The sequence below is a fragment of the Podarcis tiliguerta genome (genome assembly GCF_965153285.1).
Source record: "Podarcis tiliguerta genome assembly, chromosome: Z".
Classification (NCBI taxonomy): domain Eukaryota; kingdom Metazoa; phylum Chordata; class Lepidosauria; order Squamata; family Lacertidae; genus Podarcis; species Podarcis tiliguerta.
In genome coordinates this window covers 16,261,187-16,276,706 of record NC_139553.1, presented here as the reverse complement: position 1 = coordinate 16,276,706, position 15,520 = coordinate 16,261,187, and the positions used below count along the sequence as shown (strand labels likewise).

At 45.0% G+C, this 15,520-nt stretch overlaps 1 protein-coding gene across 3 annotated transcripts in view; it reads right to left on the bottom strand.

Moving 5' to 3' along the window:
- Window positions 1-2,109: 2,109 nt before the first annotated feature.
- NUP188 (nucleoporin 188) overlaps window positions 2,110-15,520 on the bottom strand; it is a 50,064-nt gene continuing 36,653 nt past the window's right edge. For all 3 annotated transcript variants that reach the window (XM_083423339.1, XM_083423340.1, XM_083423341.1), the window contains 10 exons: window positions 15,070-15,270; window positions 13,799-13,891; window positions 12,206-12,364; window positions 10,916-11,053; window positions 8,893-8,967; window positions 7,688-7,897; window positions 6,413-6,544; window positions 5,549-5,622; window positions 5,074-5,203; window positions 2,110-4,545 (listed from right to left, as the gene is read on the bottom strand). In XM_083423339.1, coding sequence (XP_083279465.1) covers window positions 4,375-4,545; window positions 5,074-5,203; window positions 5,549-5,622; window positions 6,413-6,544; window positions 7,688-7,897; window positions 8,893-8,967; window positions 10,916-11,053; window positions 12,206-12,364; window positions 13,799-13,891; window positions 15,070-15,270 — 1,383 coding nt within the window. In that variant the 3' untranslated portion in view covers window positions 2,110-4,374. The remainder of the gene's footprint in view (window positions 4,546-5,073; window positions 5,204-5,548; window positions 5,623-6,412; window positions 6,545-7,687; window positions 7,898-8,892; window positions 8,968-10,915; window positions 11,054-12,205; window positions 12,365-13,798; window positions 13,892-15,069; window positions 15,271-15,520) is intronic.

Genomic DNA, 15,520 nt, shown 5'->3' with positions numbered 1-15,520 from the left:
CAAGAGATCCGTCTGCCCCAAGACTTGTTTAGACAACAGCTACAATTCCAAACACTCACTTCAATCCATTTATATACAAGGTTGATTCCTTGCAGTTTACTTCCATTCAACAATGCTTAAAGCAGTGTCACAAACGAAAATTCACTGCAATGGATTAATAAATAGGAAGCTCATCCAAATCAAAGGATGCTGCCCTGCAATTTATATCATTGCAATGGGCTCATAGGTAGGAGAAACATTCAACACCTGGGAACTACTAGTTCAGGCAGGAGCATAGAAAGGGGGGGGGCAATCCGCCCTGCGTGACATTCAGCGCACCGCCTGCCTGCAACTCCCAAGCCTACCCTGAGCCGTTGGGGTAAGGGGAGGAGCTGCGTCGCTTTGCCAGTGGCACCCCCCTTCCCCCTTCATATTATAATAATATAATAATAATTTATTATTTATACCCCGCCCATCTGGCTGAGTTTCCCCAGCCACTCTGGGCGGTTTCCCAATCAAGTGTTAAAAGCAGTACAGCATTAAATATTAAAAACTTCCCTGAAGTTTATATTGACAGCTTGGGGGAGGCTTGGGAGTCGCGGGCGGGCGGTGCATCTAATGCCCACCATGGATAGCTCGCTCTGCCCCGTGGGTGGCACGCTCCGCCCGCAGCTGCAGGGGGCGCATGCCTTTCCGGGCACCCAAGCTGCTATTCCATGCCTGGGAGGGCACCCTCTGCGTCACGCCTCTCTCGGGAGCGCACCCGCCCTGAGCAGCGCTGGCATATGCTCTGCCTCTGAGTTCAGGGTACCCTGAGCAAACCAGTTTCAGAAAACAATACTGGGAAGAGGCCTTTTTAGACATCATACTAAACAGAGCTTACTGAACTCCTGTAAGTCAGGTTCTTTTTAGACTTGGGGAGGTGTACTAGGGCCCCAATCACACTTAAGAAAGGTTTGTGTAGGGCATCCTTTTTGTGGTATCTCTGCTGACAGCAACAGGGAACCATGTCACAAGGAAAGTTTACCAATCACAATAGGGTCATTTGTGGGTTGGGGGCGAGGGATGGAGAAAGGAAAGAGACTGCTGATCTCAAGGGACATGCAGAAACCTAAGCTACCAGTCACACTGCAGGTTCATATAGACAACCAGGACAAACAAAACAAATAGAACAAACAAAATGTAATAGAATAAAAGAAAAAAACCCCATAACAAGATTTTTGGTTGCAATCACCCAGCAAAAATCCAAAAAAATACCAATACAGTGGTACCTCGGGTAACAGATGCTTCAGGTTACAGACACTTCAAGTTACAGACTCCGCTAACCCAGAAGTAGTATCTTGGGTTAAGAACTTTGCTTCAGGATGAGAACAGAAATCGTGTGGCGGTGGCGCGGCAGCAGCAGGAGGCCCCATTAGCTAAAGTGGTACCTCAGGTTAAGAACAGTTTCAGGTTAAGAACGGACCTCCAGAACGAATTAAGTTCTTAACCCGAGGTACCACTATATAACCAGAAACAACAAAACCAGCAAATCAGCCCCAAAGGTACTGTATTTTTTGCTCTATAAGACTCACTTTTTCCCTCCTAAAAAGTAAGGGGGAATGTGTGTCCGTCTTATGGGGCAAATGCAGGCTGTGCAGCTATCCCAGAAGCCAGAACAGCAAGAGGGATCGCTGCTTTCACTGCGCAGCGATCCCTCTTGCTGTTCTGGCTTCTGGGATTCAGAATATTTTTTTCCTTGTTTTCCTTCTCCAAAAGTTAGGTGCGTCTTATTGTCTGGTGCGTCTTATAGAGCGAAAAATACGGTCATTTATAAGTAAATGAAAAAGGATTTTCACTTAATGCCTGCGTCAAATAACATAGGGATTAATACTCTTACTGCCACGTGAGCTTCAGAGAAGTTAATGCTGAAAGGAGGGGCAGGGCAGGCAAAGAGTGGGATTTTTTTAAGTGTTGGATCTCCTGAGGCACTTCTGCCCATCCCAGTCTCTCCACCTCAGTCTGGTTCCCAAAACTCTGTGGTGTTCTAGTCAATCCCTATCCCAATGACCAAACTGTTGGAGAAATTTAAAAGGGGTTCCTAGACTGCAAGGTATCCCTCGCAGAAACCCGAAAGACAAGGATGCTGGCTCCAAGTGAATAGTCCTTTATTGAAATACAAATGCATATAGGGACAGCCTCAAAAATAAGGCAGCTACTGCCAAAAAACACATCCAAAGCAATGTTTCATACACACTTCCAGATTACACAAGTGATTTCTATTCACCAAAAAATCACAACACTCTTTGCAGTTGCAACCTAGTGTCATCATCCTGAACCAATCAAAATCATTTGGCTTCTCGGATCAGCCCTCACTGTATCATGTGATAACATATAACCATTTTCTTTATTAAGATTTTGCTGGTTTCTCTCTTCATTAAATGTTTCCTGATACCCTCTTTCATCTATCTACAAAACATTTCAAGACTGAGCACAACTGCCATACCTGGCTGATTTTCATGCAGTCACCAGATTCAAAGTGTTTCTTGTTTTCAGTGTTCTGGAACGAACATTCGCTATACAGTGGTACCTCGGGTTACAGTGGTACCTACAGGTTACAGTCTCCGCTAACCCGGAAATAGTACCTTGGGTTTAGAACTTTGCTTCAGGATGAGAACAGAAATCGTGCGGCGGCAGCGGGAAGCCCCATTAGCTAAAGTGGTATCTCAGGTTAAGAACAATTTCAGGTTAAGAACGGACCTCCAGAACAAATTAAGTTCTTAACCCGAGGTACCACTGTATATTGTACCTGAAAGCAACTCATTCTGTACTGTAAAATGTAGGTGCAGCCCTTTTTCAGTTTAGCCGTAGGCTCAAAAGAAAATGGAATCATCAAAGCATGAGGTTTTTCTCCATCACAAATTCATAGAGGTGAGGGCTATTGAAAGCTACTAAACATGACGCTGAGCTCTGCCTCCATGATTAGAGGAAGTAAATGCTTCTGAATATCAGTTGCTGGGAGCCATAAGAGGGAAGACTGCTTTTGTGTTCAAACTGTGCTAGTGGGCTGGCCACTGAGAACAGGATGTGGGACTAGATGCGCCTCCTTTTGGCCTGATCCATCAGGACTCTTCTTATGTTCTTAAGTCCACAACAACTGAAGGGCACCAGCAGATGGAGGCTGGACTAAATAAAGTTTTCACTTGGGGCTGGTAGAAGGAAAACAAATGTCTCCTGACCACCCTTATTTCAAAAGAAATACAGCCCCCTCCTTCACTATAATCTGCCCAGTGCACAAGTGGGGTGTTCCTTAAATGTTATACTTATACAGCATGCAGCCATGGGTTTGCTTCACACATAATACTGAGCTACAAACCCAGCACAAAGTAACCATAGTTTGTTGTTACTACTCAAGCCACGGATAGTTTCAACCATGGTTTGGTGATGCGTCCAAACCCAATAGTCTAGTTTCAGCCACTCCGTGCCAGATGCCCACCAAGTGCCAGGGTTACAAGGCAAGTCAGCTGGAAAATGGAAGCATATCTCAGTGTTATGTGCGAATATGACCACTACAAAGCCCTGCAGAAAACAGAACTACCTACTCTACTCATTTGTCATGTAAACTTAATGCATCAGCTCTCTGCCAGCTATGACATTTAAGGATGTAGGGTATGTGGTGCTCTGTAGCAGGCTTAGCCCCCACACTGCTTGATGAATCTTCTGTTTTTACTATGAATTACTTTGCCCTGAAGGGTTGAATTAATAATAATAATAATAAAAAACCAGCAGCCTGACACCAACTGGACTCGAGAAATTTAGAATTCCACAACCACTTAGAAATATGCTTTTTAATCAGTATAAACAGGAAATGGGTGGTACAAAAATGTGAGATAACAAAGCAATGGAGTTCTAACTTCAAAATTCATACTGAAACAGGAAGAGAAGGTGGTCACCTTTAAAAACGTCTTGCCTTTGCTTTCTGAATGGTCCAGTAAGTATAAAAAACAGCACTTGGAAGATGATCTCTAGGCTGAAATCAATCATTTGGCCTGTGCTTCACCAGAGAAGAGGCAACATTTAAATAATGCCCAATCCAGGGTAGTAGTGGGGGTAGGGAAGAGATTCCAAGCCACCTTTTCCTCTCCATCCTCTTTCCTTCTTCAAGGAAGAGCTAAGAAAAGTAATCAGTTCATCGATACTTATAAAGTCACGTCAGGTTTACCTGACACACAAGGCTCGTTTTGCATGAACGAGGCACTGTTTGCAGACCACTCCACATCCTCTAGACGTTGTGCTCTTCTGGTGAAGGCATCTCACAGTTTCCTTTGCCTGGCTGAGGCAAGAGAGGTGGCAGGGCTACATCCAAAAGCTGATGGAAGTGAACTCACATGGGATTTCAAAATGGCACCTGGGGTCTTATCTCTGCATGTGCCTAACGAAGGCCTGGACGAGCTGGAAGAGCGGCTCCTGTCCCTCGGGGCCTAGCTTTGAGGAAGATTTCCCTTGTGAAGAGGAGAGAATGCTCACGGAAGAAGAACTGGGGCCACCCCGGCGGAAGTAACGGGACAGGCTGGAAAGAAGCGTGCTCTGGAAATAAGACATAGGGAGAGTTAGAGTCCTTCTTTCATATGGTATCCGTCAGACTTTGTTTCAGTCCAGGACACAACCCTACCTTCTACTTTCTTCTACTATTTCAAAGACTGACATTTACCTGGAGATCAGTTGGGACAGGTGTACAGGGTTGTAGAATTTACGTTTTATGCAAAGTGAAATTGAAATTGGTAAACTGGACTAATGTATTAGCCATTAATTTCAGCAGATCTACTCTAGGTAGGACTAGCACGGGAGGCAACCCACATGGAATTTCAAAGATGTGCATTAATTCACTCTATGCATGGACATTAACAACCGTAGACACTGACACATTGGTACAGTTTGGGCTTTTTACATAATCATACAGTTGTAGGGTTGGAACAGACCACAAGAGACATCTAGTCCAACCCCCTGAAATGCAGGAGCCAGAAGCTAGTCTCCAACAGCTGGCCATTCAAACCTCTGTTCAAACATATCCAATTTTAACTCTTGGGGTATAATACAAGCATCTAAACTACTTACCAGCTCAGAGCTGAGCTCCTGTTTCATCCGCTGCTTGTCTCGTGGGTGGACTGCTGGATCCTTTAGGTACCGGAGAGCCTGAGAGATGAGCAGGTAGAAACAGTTTTCCATTGTAAACATCAGAAGTGACCTGGAGGAGGGAAGAGGTAGTGTCAAGCCGGCTGACAAACAAAAGACCAGATGAAACTCAGTGGTAAGCCTGGGAGCTAGAGGTGCCGTTTCAACCCTAGGTAAACATGAGCACAGATTCTACACTCAGGACATTCTCACTGACTGGGCCTGTCCAACGGCAGCTGCAAAAGCTGTAGGTATCTCCTCTCGTGTCCCACTGGTTAACTGACAATTGCAAAAAGTTAAAACATGAACCTAGGATCTACAGAGCAAATCAAGCATAAAGTGTACAGTATTCCCGGGAGGGAGGAAAGCCACCCTGTTTCCTGTTCCATAGGGCAGTAAAAGGAACGTAGGCACTTACTTGAGGGTCTTGTTCCCCTCCTGCTGGGTGGCCAGCTCTGCAGCCAAAGTGAAAGGCTCCTTCATCTTATCCAGCTTTGGGGAGAAGGGAAAAGCTGTGTTATATTCAAAAGCCAGACATTCAGCCAGGCCCAGTGTATTCTGTAACCCCATGCAAGCACAGAATTCAGCACTGAATGCAGAATTCAGCACTGAATGCAGAATTCAGCACTGAGTGCAGAATTCAGCTTTCATTTTTTTAGAGCACCCTTTAGGGAGCCTCTTCCCAATAAAGGAAATGTAGTTTTGATTCTACCCTGAGGAAGGAACAGCACACAATGTCTAGACAAAATTGCTGATTGAACAGTGAATGGAGGAGCAGCTCTGGAAAATCCCTGCTGCCACAAAGCAAGGGACTATACTATCCCCCAAGGAAGGGATAATGTTGTTCTGATTTGCCTGGGCAGAGCCATGTGTCTCAGGATAGCCTCCTGGGAAAAGATGTAGCCTAAGGGACCTGTGCAAGGTCCCAGGTTCAATCCCCACCAGCCATCTCAAAACATCCACTGAGACATCCCTTGACCACAAGCTCTCACTCTCACTATTGGTCTCTGTGGCCGCAATGGGTCAGTACATCTGGCTGTTAACCAGAAGGTTGGTGGTTTGAGCCCACCCAGGGACAGCTGTGGACAGGATTCCTGCGCTGCAGGGGATTGGACTAGATGACCCCCTAGGGGTCTCTTCCAAATCTACAATTCTAGGGTTCACACACAACTTTTTTAAACTCCTTGCAATCAAGCACATCCCGTCCCAGTTCCCTTTTAGGGGGGGGGGAAACAACTCTGGGCTCCTCCACAGGGTCAGCTTGTGCTCCCCTGATCCTTACTTCTCCCAGCATGTTCAGGGCCACGTTGACTGTGGCCAGGAGGGTCCCAAAGGAGGGGGGCACTTCAGAATCAAAAGCCGGAGTGGTGAAGCTCAGCATGAAAAGGATGTTGTACTCGGCGAGGTCCAGTGACTACAACAGAAAAAACAGGGTCAAAACCAAATGGAAGTCAAAATCAGTCTTCTCTTGAGGCTGTATAGCAGGTGTGGTTGAACCTCTGTCCCTCCGGGTGTGGCTGAACTACAACTCCACCATCCCTGGACATGTTTGCTGAGGCTGACGGGAGCTTTAGTTCAGCAACAGTCGGAGGATTGCAGGCCAGACGCAAAGACCAGCTAAATCTTTATTTCACCAATACCACCAGGAGTCACTTGATCTATTTATTGTTCATTTTACATCCAGACCTTTCTCCCAAAGGAGCCCAGGTTGGCAAACATGTCAATAATAAAAAATGCAAATGAAACTTTTAAAAGCAGTTTAAAAATTTTCAGAAAAACAAACTATCACCTACTCTCACAGCTAATAATTTCAGGTTATAGTAATTTACCAGACGCCATGCCTTTCAGCCACCTAATGTCTGGTAAATCCCCCCTAATAGTTAATACGGAGGTAGAGAGACACACCTCCCTATGGAGGGCATTCCACACACAGGGAACCACTCTCAAGAAGGCCCTGTCGCAGCTCAAAGCCAACTGGGCGACCTCCAGTGGCAGCACCACCAAAAGGGGCCCAATTGTAGGCCCTGAGATGGTTGATAATGAAGGCGCTCTTTAAGCCACTTGGGTCCCAAGCCATTATGCAGAAACTGGAGAGAAACATCTACTGGTCACATCTGAAGTCTCACTTATGACAGAGGCTTAGTTCTCATCCATGGGCATATGTTTGAATTTATAAGTGAGTGCCATGGGTGCCGCACACACCCTAATCACTTCTCCTCTCCCCTTCCCCTTATTAGCAACCCCCACCCCAGAGAGAAATAAGGAACATCTAGACACACACTTCACTTTCCCAACGGATCTGGGTAAAAGATGGTCCAAGTGGCACTTATCTGCAACTATGGCACCATAGAGCTTGAAAGAGGAAATTGGACAGAGAGTCGCTCTTCCAACTTCCTCCTTCAGCTTTACACACTTTTCAAGGGATATAAAAGGTAATCATTGCCAGCACCAAGAGGGCAAGGAATGGGCGCGCTTCCTGGATGCCATGGGAAGTCCATGCCAGGGGCACCACCGCAGAATTCTGGACTCTTCCTCCTAAGAGCCTGGCTTACTATACCTGATCAAGAAGAATTTGGCAGACATCTGGAGTGAAGTGGCGCAGGGCAGCGAGGGACTTGCTGAGGATTTTAAGGAGGCTGTACTGCACAGCGCGCAGAGCCTTCTGCTCAGCAGCCTCCGTCTCCGGACTGGGAGGCTTGGCAGAGGTCTGTGGGGGGCGCTGGACATGAGGCAGGATGGTAGACGGGAGGGGCTCTCCATTCTTGGTCTGAAAAGAAGTCCAAGCAAGTGAAGGGAGGGACATGAGACAAGAGCGCGGACTACATACACATACACAGGCATACACACACAGGCAAACTATCACCACTACTAGGGAGGTTTTTGCAAAAGAAACCTTTGCTTTGTTCAGATTCAGGTCAAGCTGGCAGCCAGTTGGAATCCTGGTATGTGTGCCCATCCCCCTTTCAATTACTAGCTCCTCACACACAAAGTATGAAAAGAACTGGAAGCACTGAAATTTCACAATTTTTTACTTCCATTTCATAATATTTATATATTGTTCAGTTGTAAAGGGGCGGGGGAGCACACCTCAATGCAGTTTACAAAAAAAGAATGAAATTATGAGTTAAAAAAAAAGTTGAAAAACTACTATTTAAAGCTGTCTTCTGCAATCTGGTGCACTCCAGGTATTTTGCACCACACTTCCCATAATACCTGGCTATTGACTATGCTGGCTGGGGTTTATGGGGTTTATTTTTTTCTTCTTTTTTAATAAGGTTATTAAAGCTTTATCATAATCCAATAAGATAAAAGAAACTAATCTAAACTGAAATAAAAGCAAAGGAATAAAGAGAAAAGAAAATACAGAGTCCTCTTTCAAAGGCAGCTTTCAACCCTAGTCTCACACAGAAAGTGGTGGACACTTCCAGCTCACACCTGAGAGATTTCCATTCGTCTCCCACCCTGGGAGATCTTCCCTTCTCTGCCTCTCACACAGGGTCCCATTAGCTAAAGTGGTACCTCAGGTTAAGAATGGACCTCCGGGACAAATTAAGTTTGTAAGCAGAGGTACCACTGTAGTAATAGGCAGTCATGGAACAACAATGGTTGCCCACATGTGGTCATTCAAGAGTAATTCAAATTATTTCCAGGTCCAGAACAGAACAATGGTCTCTTGTTCAATCCTGGGAGTCTCCACTTGCAGTCTGAAGCGGCACAGGCCAAGCCTAGCTTCAGTGAGAACCAGCCACCTCAGCCCCTTACCTGTATGTAGTGTTGCAGCATTTTCCGACTGTGCAGAAGTGAAGTGCAGGCCTGGCACAGGTAACACAGGTTCACCTGAAATGTTCCAAGAAAATATCTCTTATAACAAATCTCCTGATAAATGGAAAATAAAACCAGTGTCCCATCAGGAGGATAGAGGATGGACCACCTCAAAGAGCCCAAGTTCAAATTTCAGCCTGATATCTTGAAGGAATCACCTCTCAACCTCTGTTTTTCATCTGGATGTAGAATATCTTCCCTTGCCAAAGCAGATCAAATTAGAAGGGGGAAGACCACCTAAACTCCTGGGTGTAAACAGCCTTTAACCAGGATAGAAAACTGAGCAGAAACCCTTGTGCAGGGAAAGACACTGACATAGCAGGAAAGGCAGGATTAAACACCCTTCCATACCAATGATACCTCAACCGATTCAGGACCAAGGAAGGAAAAGTATAATGCTTTTTTATTTGTTTTTTTACTTTTAACAATAAGCAGAGGGCAACCATATTTGAGGACTTGAATGGTGTGGTCCTCATGTGATGCACCACAAAATGGAACTTCATTCTCAGTAAGTTATTAACAACCTCGGTCCTTTTGCCTGGAAAGGTGGAAAACCTCAGAAGCCAACAACCTTGGTTAGGATTGAACCACCAACATTTCTTCCTCAGAAAGTTCACCCTCCAGCCCAACAGGTCTTCCCTACAAAGGACCACTGTCCACAGGCTAAAGCATTAGCAGGACCATCCGCCCCCTTAGCTGGCTCCATGATGACTGGAGAAGAGCCGCTAAAACAGGGAGAGAAGGAGACCTCACAGAACTGCTATTTGATGGAGCTCTGTGAGATCCTCTTTTATGCATCCTAGATGATGCCAACTCTTTCCCTTGCAGGCTTCCTATGAATAGGAGCTCCCCCTTCTGTGTTTATTATGAGGAAGGGAGTTCTTTACCTCTTTGTAAATGCAAGAGTGTACCAATGAGGGCGGGGTAAGAATCCCAATCTGACAAAGGAAGTAATATTGCTCACCCCACTTGCAGAATGGGTAAGTGAATGGGGAGCTCCTGCCTCAAAGTGCTAAGCACAATCAGAGGAGGGGCCATTGGAGTTTCACCAGACTCCTCCTCAGTGACCATCTTGTCCAGAGGTGGCTAAATCAGCAGGCAAAGCCATAACAGCCATGGCACACTGACTGTGCATTGCTGAGGACAGCACTCATGAGTCTCGGGGAAAGCAAAATGGTTTGTTCATGGTGTCTAGGGACTTCCAAAAGAGCATGTGCAGAACTGGCTCTTTTGCTCGCAAAATCCCCAACCAAACCACTATGGGACGCAAAAAGATACTATGCTCTGACAGGAGACTCCACCATGACAAGAGTGCCATGGGACCCAAGCCGCATTACAGGACTGAGGAAGAGGGCAGTCACTGAGCGCCCACCTCTTGGGAAGTTGCAGAATGTACACTACAAAAATATCCCCCCTGCTCAGGAACGTTCATCACCAGAATTATTATAAAGGCAGCAAACTTTACTGTAAACACAGGCAAAGAACAGATCCCTCCTTTTCCATAGAAGTTTGCTAGGAGCAATCACAGTGCATTGCAGATACAGCAAAATACTACTAAAAATCACCAAAAGAGAACAATAAAATGCACTTCAGGGTGAAGGAGTCTGGCAATTTAACAACAACTACTACTTAAAAGTGATTTCTGCCCATCCTCTAAAGCCTTTCTTCTAGAAACCTCCTCTTTACAATGTGGGCATAATAGCCATTTCCAAGTAGGGCTCTCTCATTAGAGAAATCAATTCGGCTTTAGGCTTTGGTTTCAGGCTTAAGGATAATGAACTTTGCCCGGATCAACAACAAGGTGGCATGGGGTATGGGTGAGGGTGACATTTGATGACTCATGCTGCTTTAACCACAAGGACAAAGTTGTGCAAAAGTGTTTAATCGTGTGTAAACACAGTAAAGCCAATATGCAAGCAGAATTTAATAGGACAGGGACATGCAGACAAGTAGTTCTCCCTACCTGCACATCTCTTAGAAGCTGGGGCAGGTGGAAGTGCCACTCCTTCAGGAAGTTAGAGAGCTGAAGAATGAACCCAACCGTATGATCTGCTTCTTCAAGGCAGGCCAAATTCTGTACAGTCCGGACTGCAGTCAGGCACTGGAAAAGGGGATGGGGGGGAAAGACCTTAAAGAGCAGAATTTTCCTCTTCTTCTCTCTGTCTTTCAGTGCAGGCTCTGATATTCAGTGTGCCACGGCTACAGGAATACTGGAGCATCCTACCCTACCATCTCTCATCAATCTAACAAGACATCCTGACCATCTCCCACCCCACTTTCTTTCTGAATAGGGAAAAGCTGGTCAAGACGTCTGTTCTGCATGTCAGTGTGGCAGCACCTAATAACAGACAGGCACCTTCTCTATTGTCATTCTGGCACCTGCTAAAGATGCCTATCTTTCAACAAGACTTCTAGATGGAGATCTTTATTGAAGTTGGCATGTGGATTGCATCTGAATTGATCTTTGGTACATGCTGTTGTGATTTTAAACTCTCAGTGTGTATCACACACACTCACACAATTTTTATATATGCAGCTTAAAAAATATTTTTTATATATTGTTTTAAATATGTTCTTATTACAGTATACTGTAAATAGCTTCAGGATGGCCCATGGGAAGTGATTCAAAAATGAAATGATGGTGACTTCTGGTGTAGAATGACGCTGTGAGGCAAGGCTCTCAGCTCTTTCCTGATAAAAATGCTTTCAAACTTCTGAATCATCAGACTGTGTGGACAAAGACTTTGATTATCAGCTGAAGAAAAGTTCTCATTACATATTATTTTGCTTTTAATGACCTGCTGCAATGACAACTAGGTCTAAAAGATCAACACTGGACTTAATTCTAACTGTGCCACTATCTGCTGAGCCAAGAGAATTGGCAGAGGAGGATCCTCATACTAATTTGTTGAAAGAGACAAGTCTTAAAGCTGCTTCAACAACATCAGAGCTTAAAAATGACTTAAAACAGATGATGTAAATGGGCGTTATTTAATTTTATGTGCTAAAAGAGCAGAGACTTTAATGTTTATGGACCTAATTCAGATTCCCCCCACTATGATTTACAAATGTTTTTGACACCAAAATGAGTGTATTTATGATGAAGGGGTGATAGATTTTAATGAAATATTGGATTCTAAGCTTGATAGAAATACACCTGTATAGGGGAAAAACACCAATCATTAGTGAGGGAAACAATTAAGACACATATAGAAGAGTTTAATTTAATGGCAAACACACTTTCCCCACAAACCTGAAGGATCCTCTCTTGATGGACGCCCACAAAGTCCAAGGCTTCAGTCAGGAAGTTGTACCGCAGCGTCTTCAGAAGGCGCTCCATCAAGGAGATGGAAAGGCGATAGACTCCTGGCCAGGAAGGGGCATCCAGAGATTTCCGCAACGAAGCCTGCACCTGCATCACACAAGGACAACACCATTCAAATACACAAATCATTGCTATGTTTCTGAGAATGGGCCAGTTGCTTTCTGATAGAATTGGGTTTCTCCAGGGATGTCAACATGGAGAAACCCTGTTTACAGCTTGATATTCCGCCTCCCCCCTCCCAATTTCTCTCCTCTATCCTTAAGGTAAAATTTAGATTGAAAGCTCCTCAGGTCAGAGACCAGGGCTCTTATACTCAAAAATGCTCAGGCCCATGTATCTCAGCCTGATCACTGAGATCATCCAGGAGTGCTGTTAGTTGTCTCTAATGTTACAAAGGGCTAACTGGCCCCCACTAGGCATTTATTGTGGTCAGTCCCCTGCTACAGAATGCTCTTCCAGGAGAGATTCAGCAGGCACCTTGCTTTTGACTTACAGGTGTCTCTTGAAAGCCCCTTTCTATGAAGACAAGCCTACACAACTGCTTGCATTTTCTGATCAGACAATCATTTTAAGTGACAATATGATTTATTAGACTTCTCAAGTTGTTTGTTACCAGAATGTCTCCAAGCAACGTACAACACATTTAAAAACAATATAAAAACATTATACCGCATAAAACTGCAAATAACCCCCTAACAACCAAAGGAAGCTTTGACCGAACACTAGTAATAAAGCAACATCTTATAAGTCTATCAAAAGTGGTGGTGGGGTCTTTATGTGTCACCAAAAAGATGTCAGTGAAGGAGCCAGGTGGGTCTTATTGGGAAGAGACAGGGAGCCACAATGGAAGAGGCCTTTCCCCTTGTCACCACCCTCTAAACCTCCCTGAGAACCCGCACCTCCCTTTATGGTGTTTTATGTTTTACTGAATATGCTGCTGTACACCACACTATATTATGTAAATTGGTGGTACGAAGGAATAATCGCTGGGTGTGGAGCACACTTCCACCGGCAGACAAGCCACAGCTGTCTGAACATCATGCCCTCTATCTAACCTTTGGCTCTCTTAGAAGTCTGCCGTGCCCTGTCTGTGACCTTTGTCTCTTTCAATTAAACATTGTGCAAGGGGAAAGTGACGCGGTGGAAACAGGTGCCAAAATAACTTTGTACCAGCCCTCGATCTCGGGATTGGAAGATGTGTAAAGGTCACAGTCCAAAATGTATCTGACTGGTTTTGCATTTTGTGCTAATAAAAAGAGCCTTGGCAGAGCTAGCTGGCAGCTTGCTTATGCACAGCTCACTTGATGACCAACACCTGACCTGTGTCCTTCACTTCAGTGGCATGTATATTAAAAACACCTTTATAAAGTGCCACATACACCAATGGAATTACATAGTAACAGCAGCAGATAATTATAATGATATACTTAAAGTAACCCCTTGCTTCATCATGACAGCAAAGCAAAGTTCTGACAAAGTGGGTCACCCACACTGGAAAAGGAAGGAAGAGGAGTCACTCACCTGACCAGCTCCATCACTGCTCAAATGGTACACGCTCAAAAGAGGCAAGCAAATGCTCTGCATGACACCAGCTCCAGCCACAGCTGCTGCCCCCTGCAAGAGAACATAAGAAGAGCCCTGCTGGATGAGGCCAAAGGGGGTCCATCTAGTCCAGCATCCTGTTCTCACAGTGGCAAACCCATAAGTAGGACCCAAGGACAATAGCATTTCCCACCTAACATGGCAGATTACAGCAACTGGTAATCAGAAGTACTGCTGCCTCCAACTGTGAAGGGAAGGCATAGGCATCATGGCTAGTAGCCACTGATTGCCCGCTCCTTCTCCATGAATTTGTATAAGGAGTTAGGAGTCAACAGCTCTTGAGAAGTGGTATCACCCGCCTCTCTCTCCAGGTGGTGGAGCTAAACTGAAGCCGCCACAGAGCTCTCTGACAAGACCCTCAGATTTCTTCTGATGTTTACAATGGAAAACATTCTACCTGCTAATCTCTCAGGCTCTCCAGTATCTGGATCACAAGACAAGCAGAGGATGAAACAATGAGCTCAGCTCTGAGCTGGTACGCAGCATAGGGGGTTGTATTAAACCCCAATAATGAAAATTAAATATCACTGGAGAAGTTTGAACAGAGGTTGAATGGCTAGTGTCAGGGATTCTTTAGATGTGACTCCTGCATTGCAGAGGGTTTAACCCTTGGGGTTCCTTCCTACAACAGTATGATTCTGTATATTTCTTTCATGCTGGCAAGACCACCTGATACAAATCCCCACTATGCCAACCTTCCCTGAAATCTAATCATGTGATTGTGTTATGCGCACATTCTCCTCGACATGTCATTTTGAGGCCTACCTTTGCCACTTTGAGTCATTCTTTCCAGTATTATTATTATTATTATTATTATTATTATTATTATTATTACTTAAACTATGCAACATGTTTGCTGATTCAGAGAATCCTCAGAATCTCCATGCTTAGAGGCAGCATGGCACTGAATATTATACGCTGGGGGCGAACGACAAAACCAGACCAATACCTTCGGCAGCAGGAGTGACAGAACCTGTCACTTTGGCCACAACTCCCACCACCTCATGACTATTAGCTACGACGGCTGAGGGGAGTTGGAGCCCAGCAACAGCTGGGGGGGGGGGCATATGTTCCCTGTATGTTCCCCCATACAGCCACAAGCAGTTGGGGGAAACGGGGCTCAGCAATATATCTCAATACTAGCTAGCTAAAACTGCGTGGAAGGAACATAAAGCTTTTGCTCTTCTCACCTGCTGGGTCCTGGCCAAGGTCAACAGCAGATGCAACGAGGCTTCTGTGAAGTGCAGGTTCTGCTTCACTCTTAAGCTTATCTCCAGGGTGGTGAAGAGAGTTGGGAGCAGTGGGATCTTCCGGGTAACTTGCAGCCAATAATCCCCATCCTCATCCACTTCACAGAGCTCCTTCGCCAGGTGAAGCCCCAGAACACACACCTGCTGGGAAGAGGCAGAGCAGGGAGTGAAGAGCACATGGGCACCCAGGTGGGGAAGGAAGGATACTGTCAGGAAACAAGCCACTTAGGATAACTGCTACTAGCAAACAGTTGTTTTTAAGTTTGTGATTGTTTTATATGGTGTTCTAATTGTATACATATTAGTGCACATCACATATACATACTGCACATCATATACATATTAATGCAGTGTTAAATACTTTTATGAAAAAATATTTTTTTAAAGGATT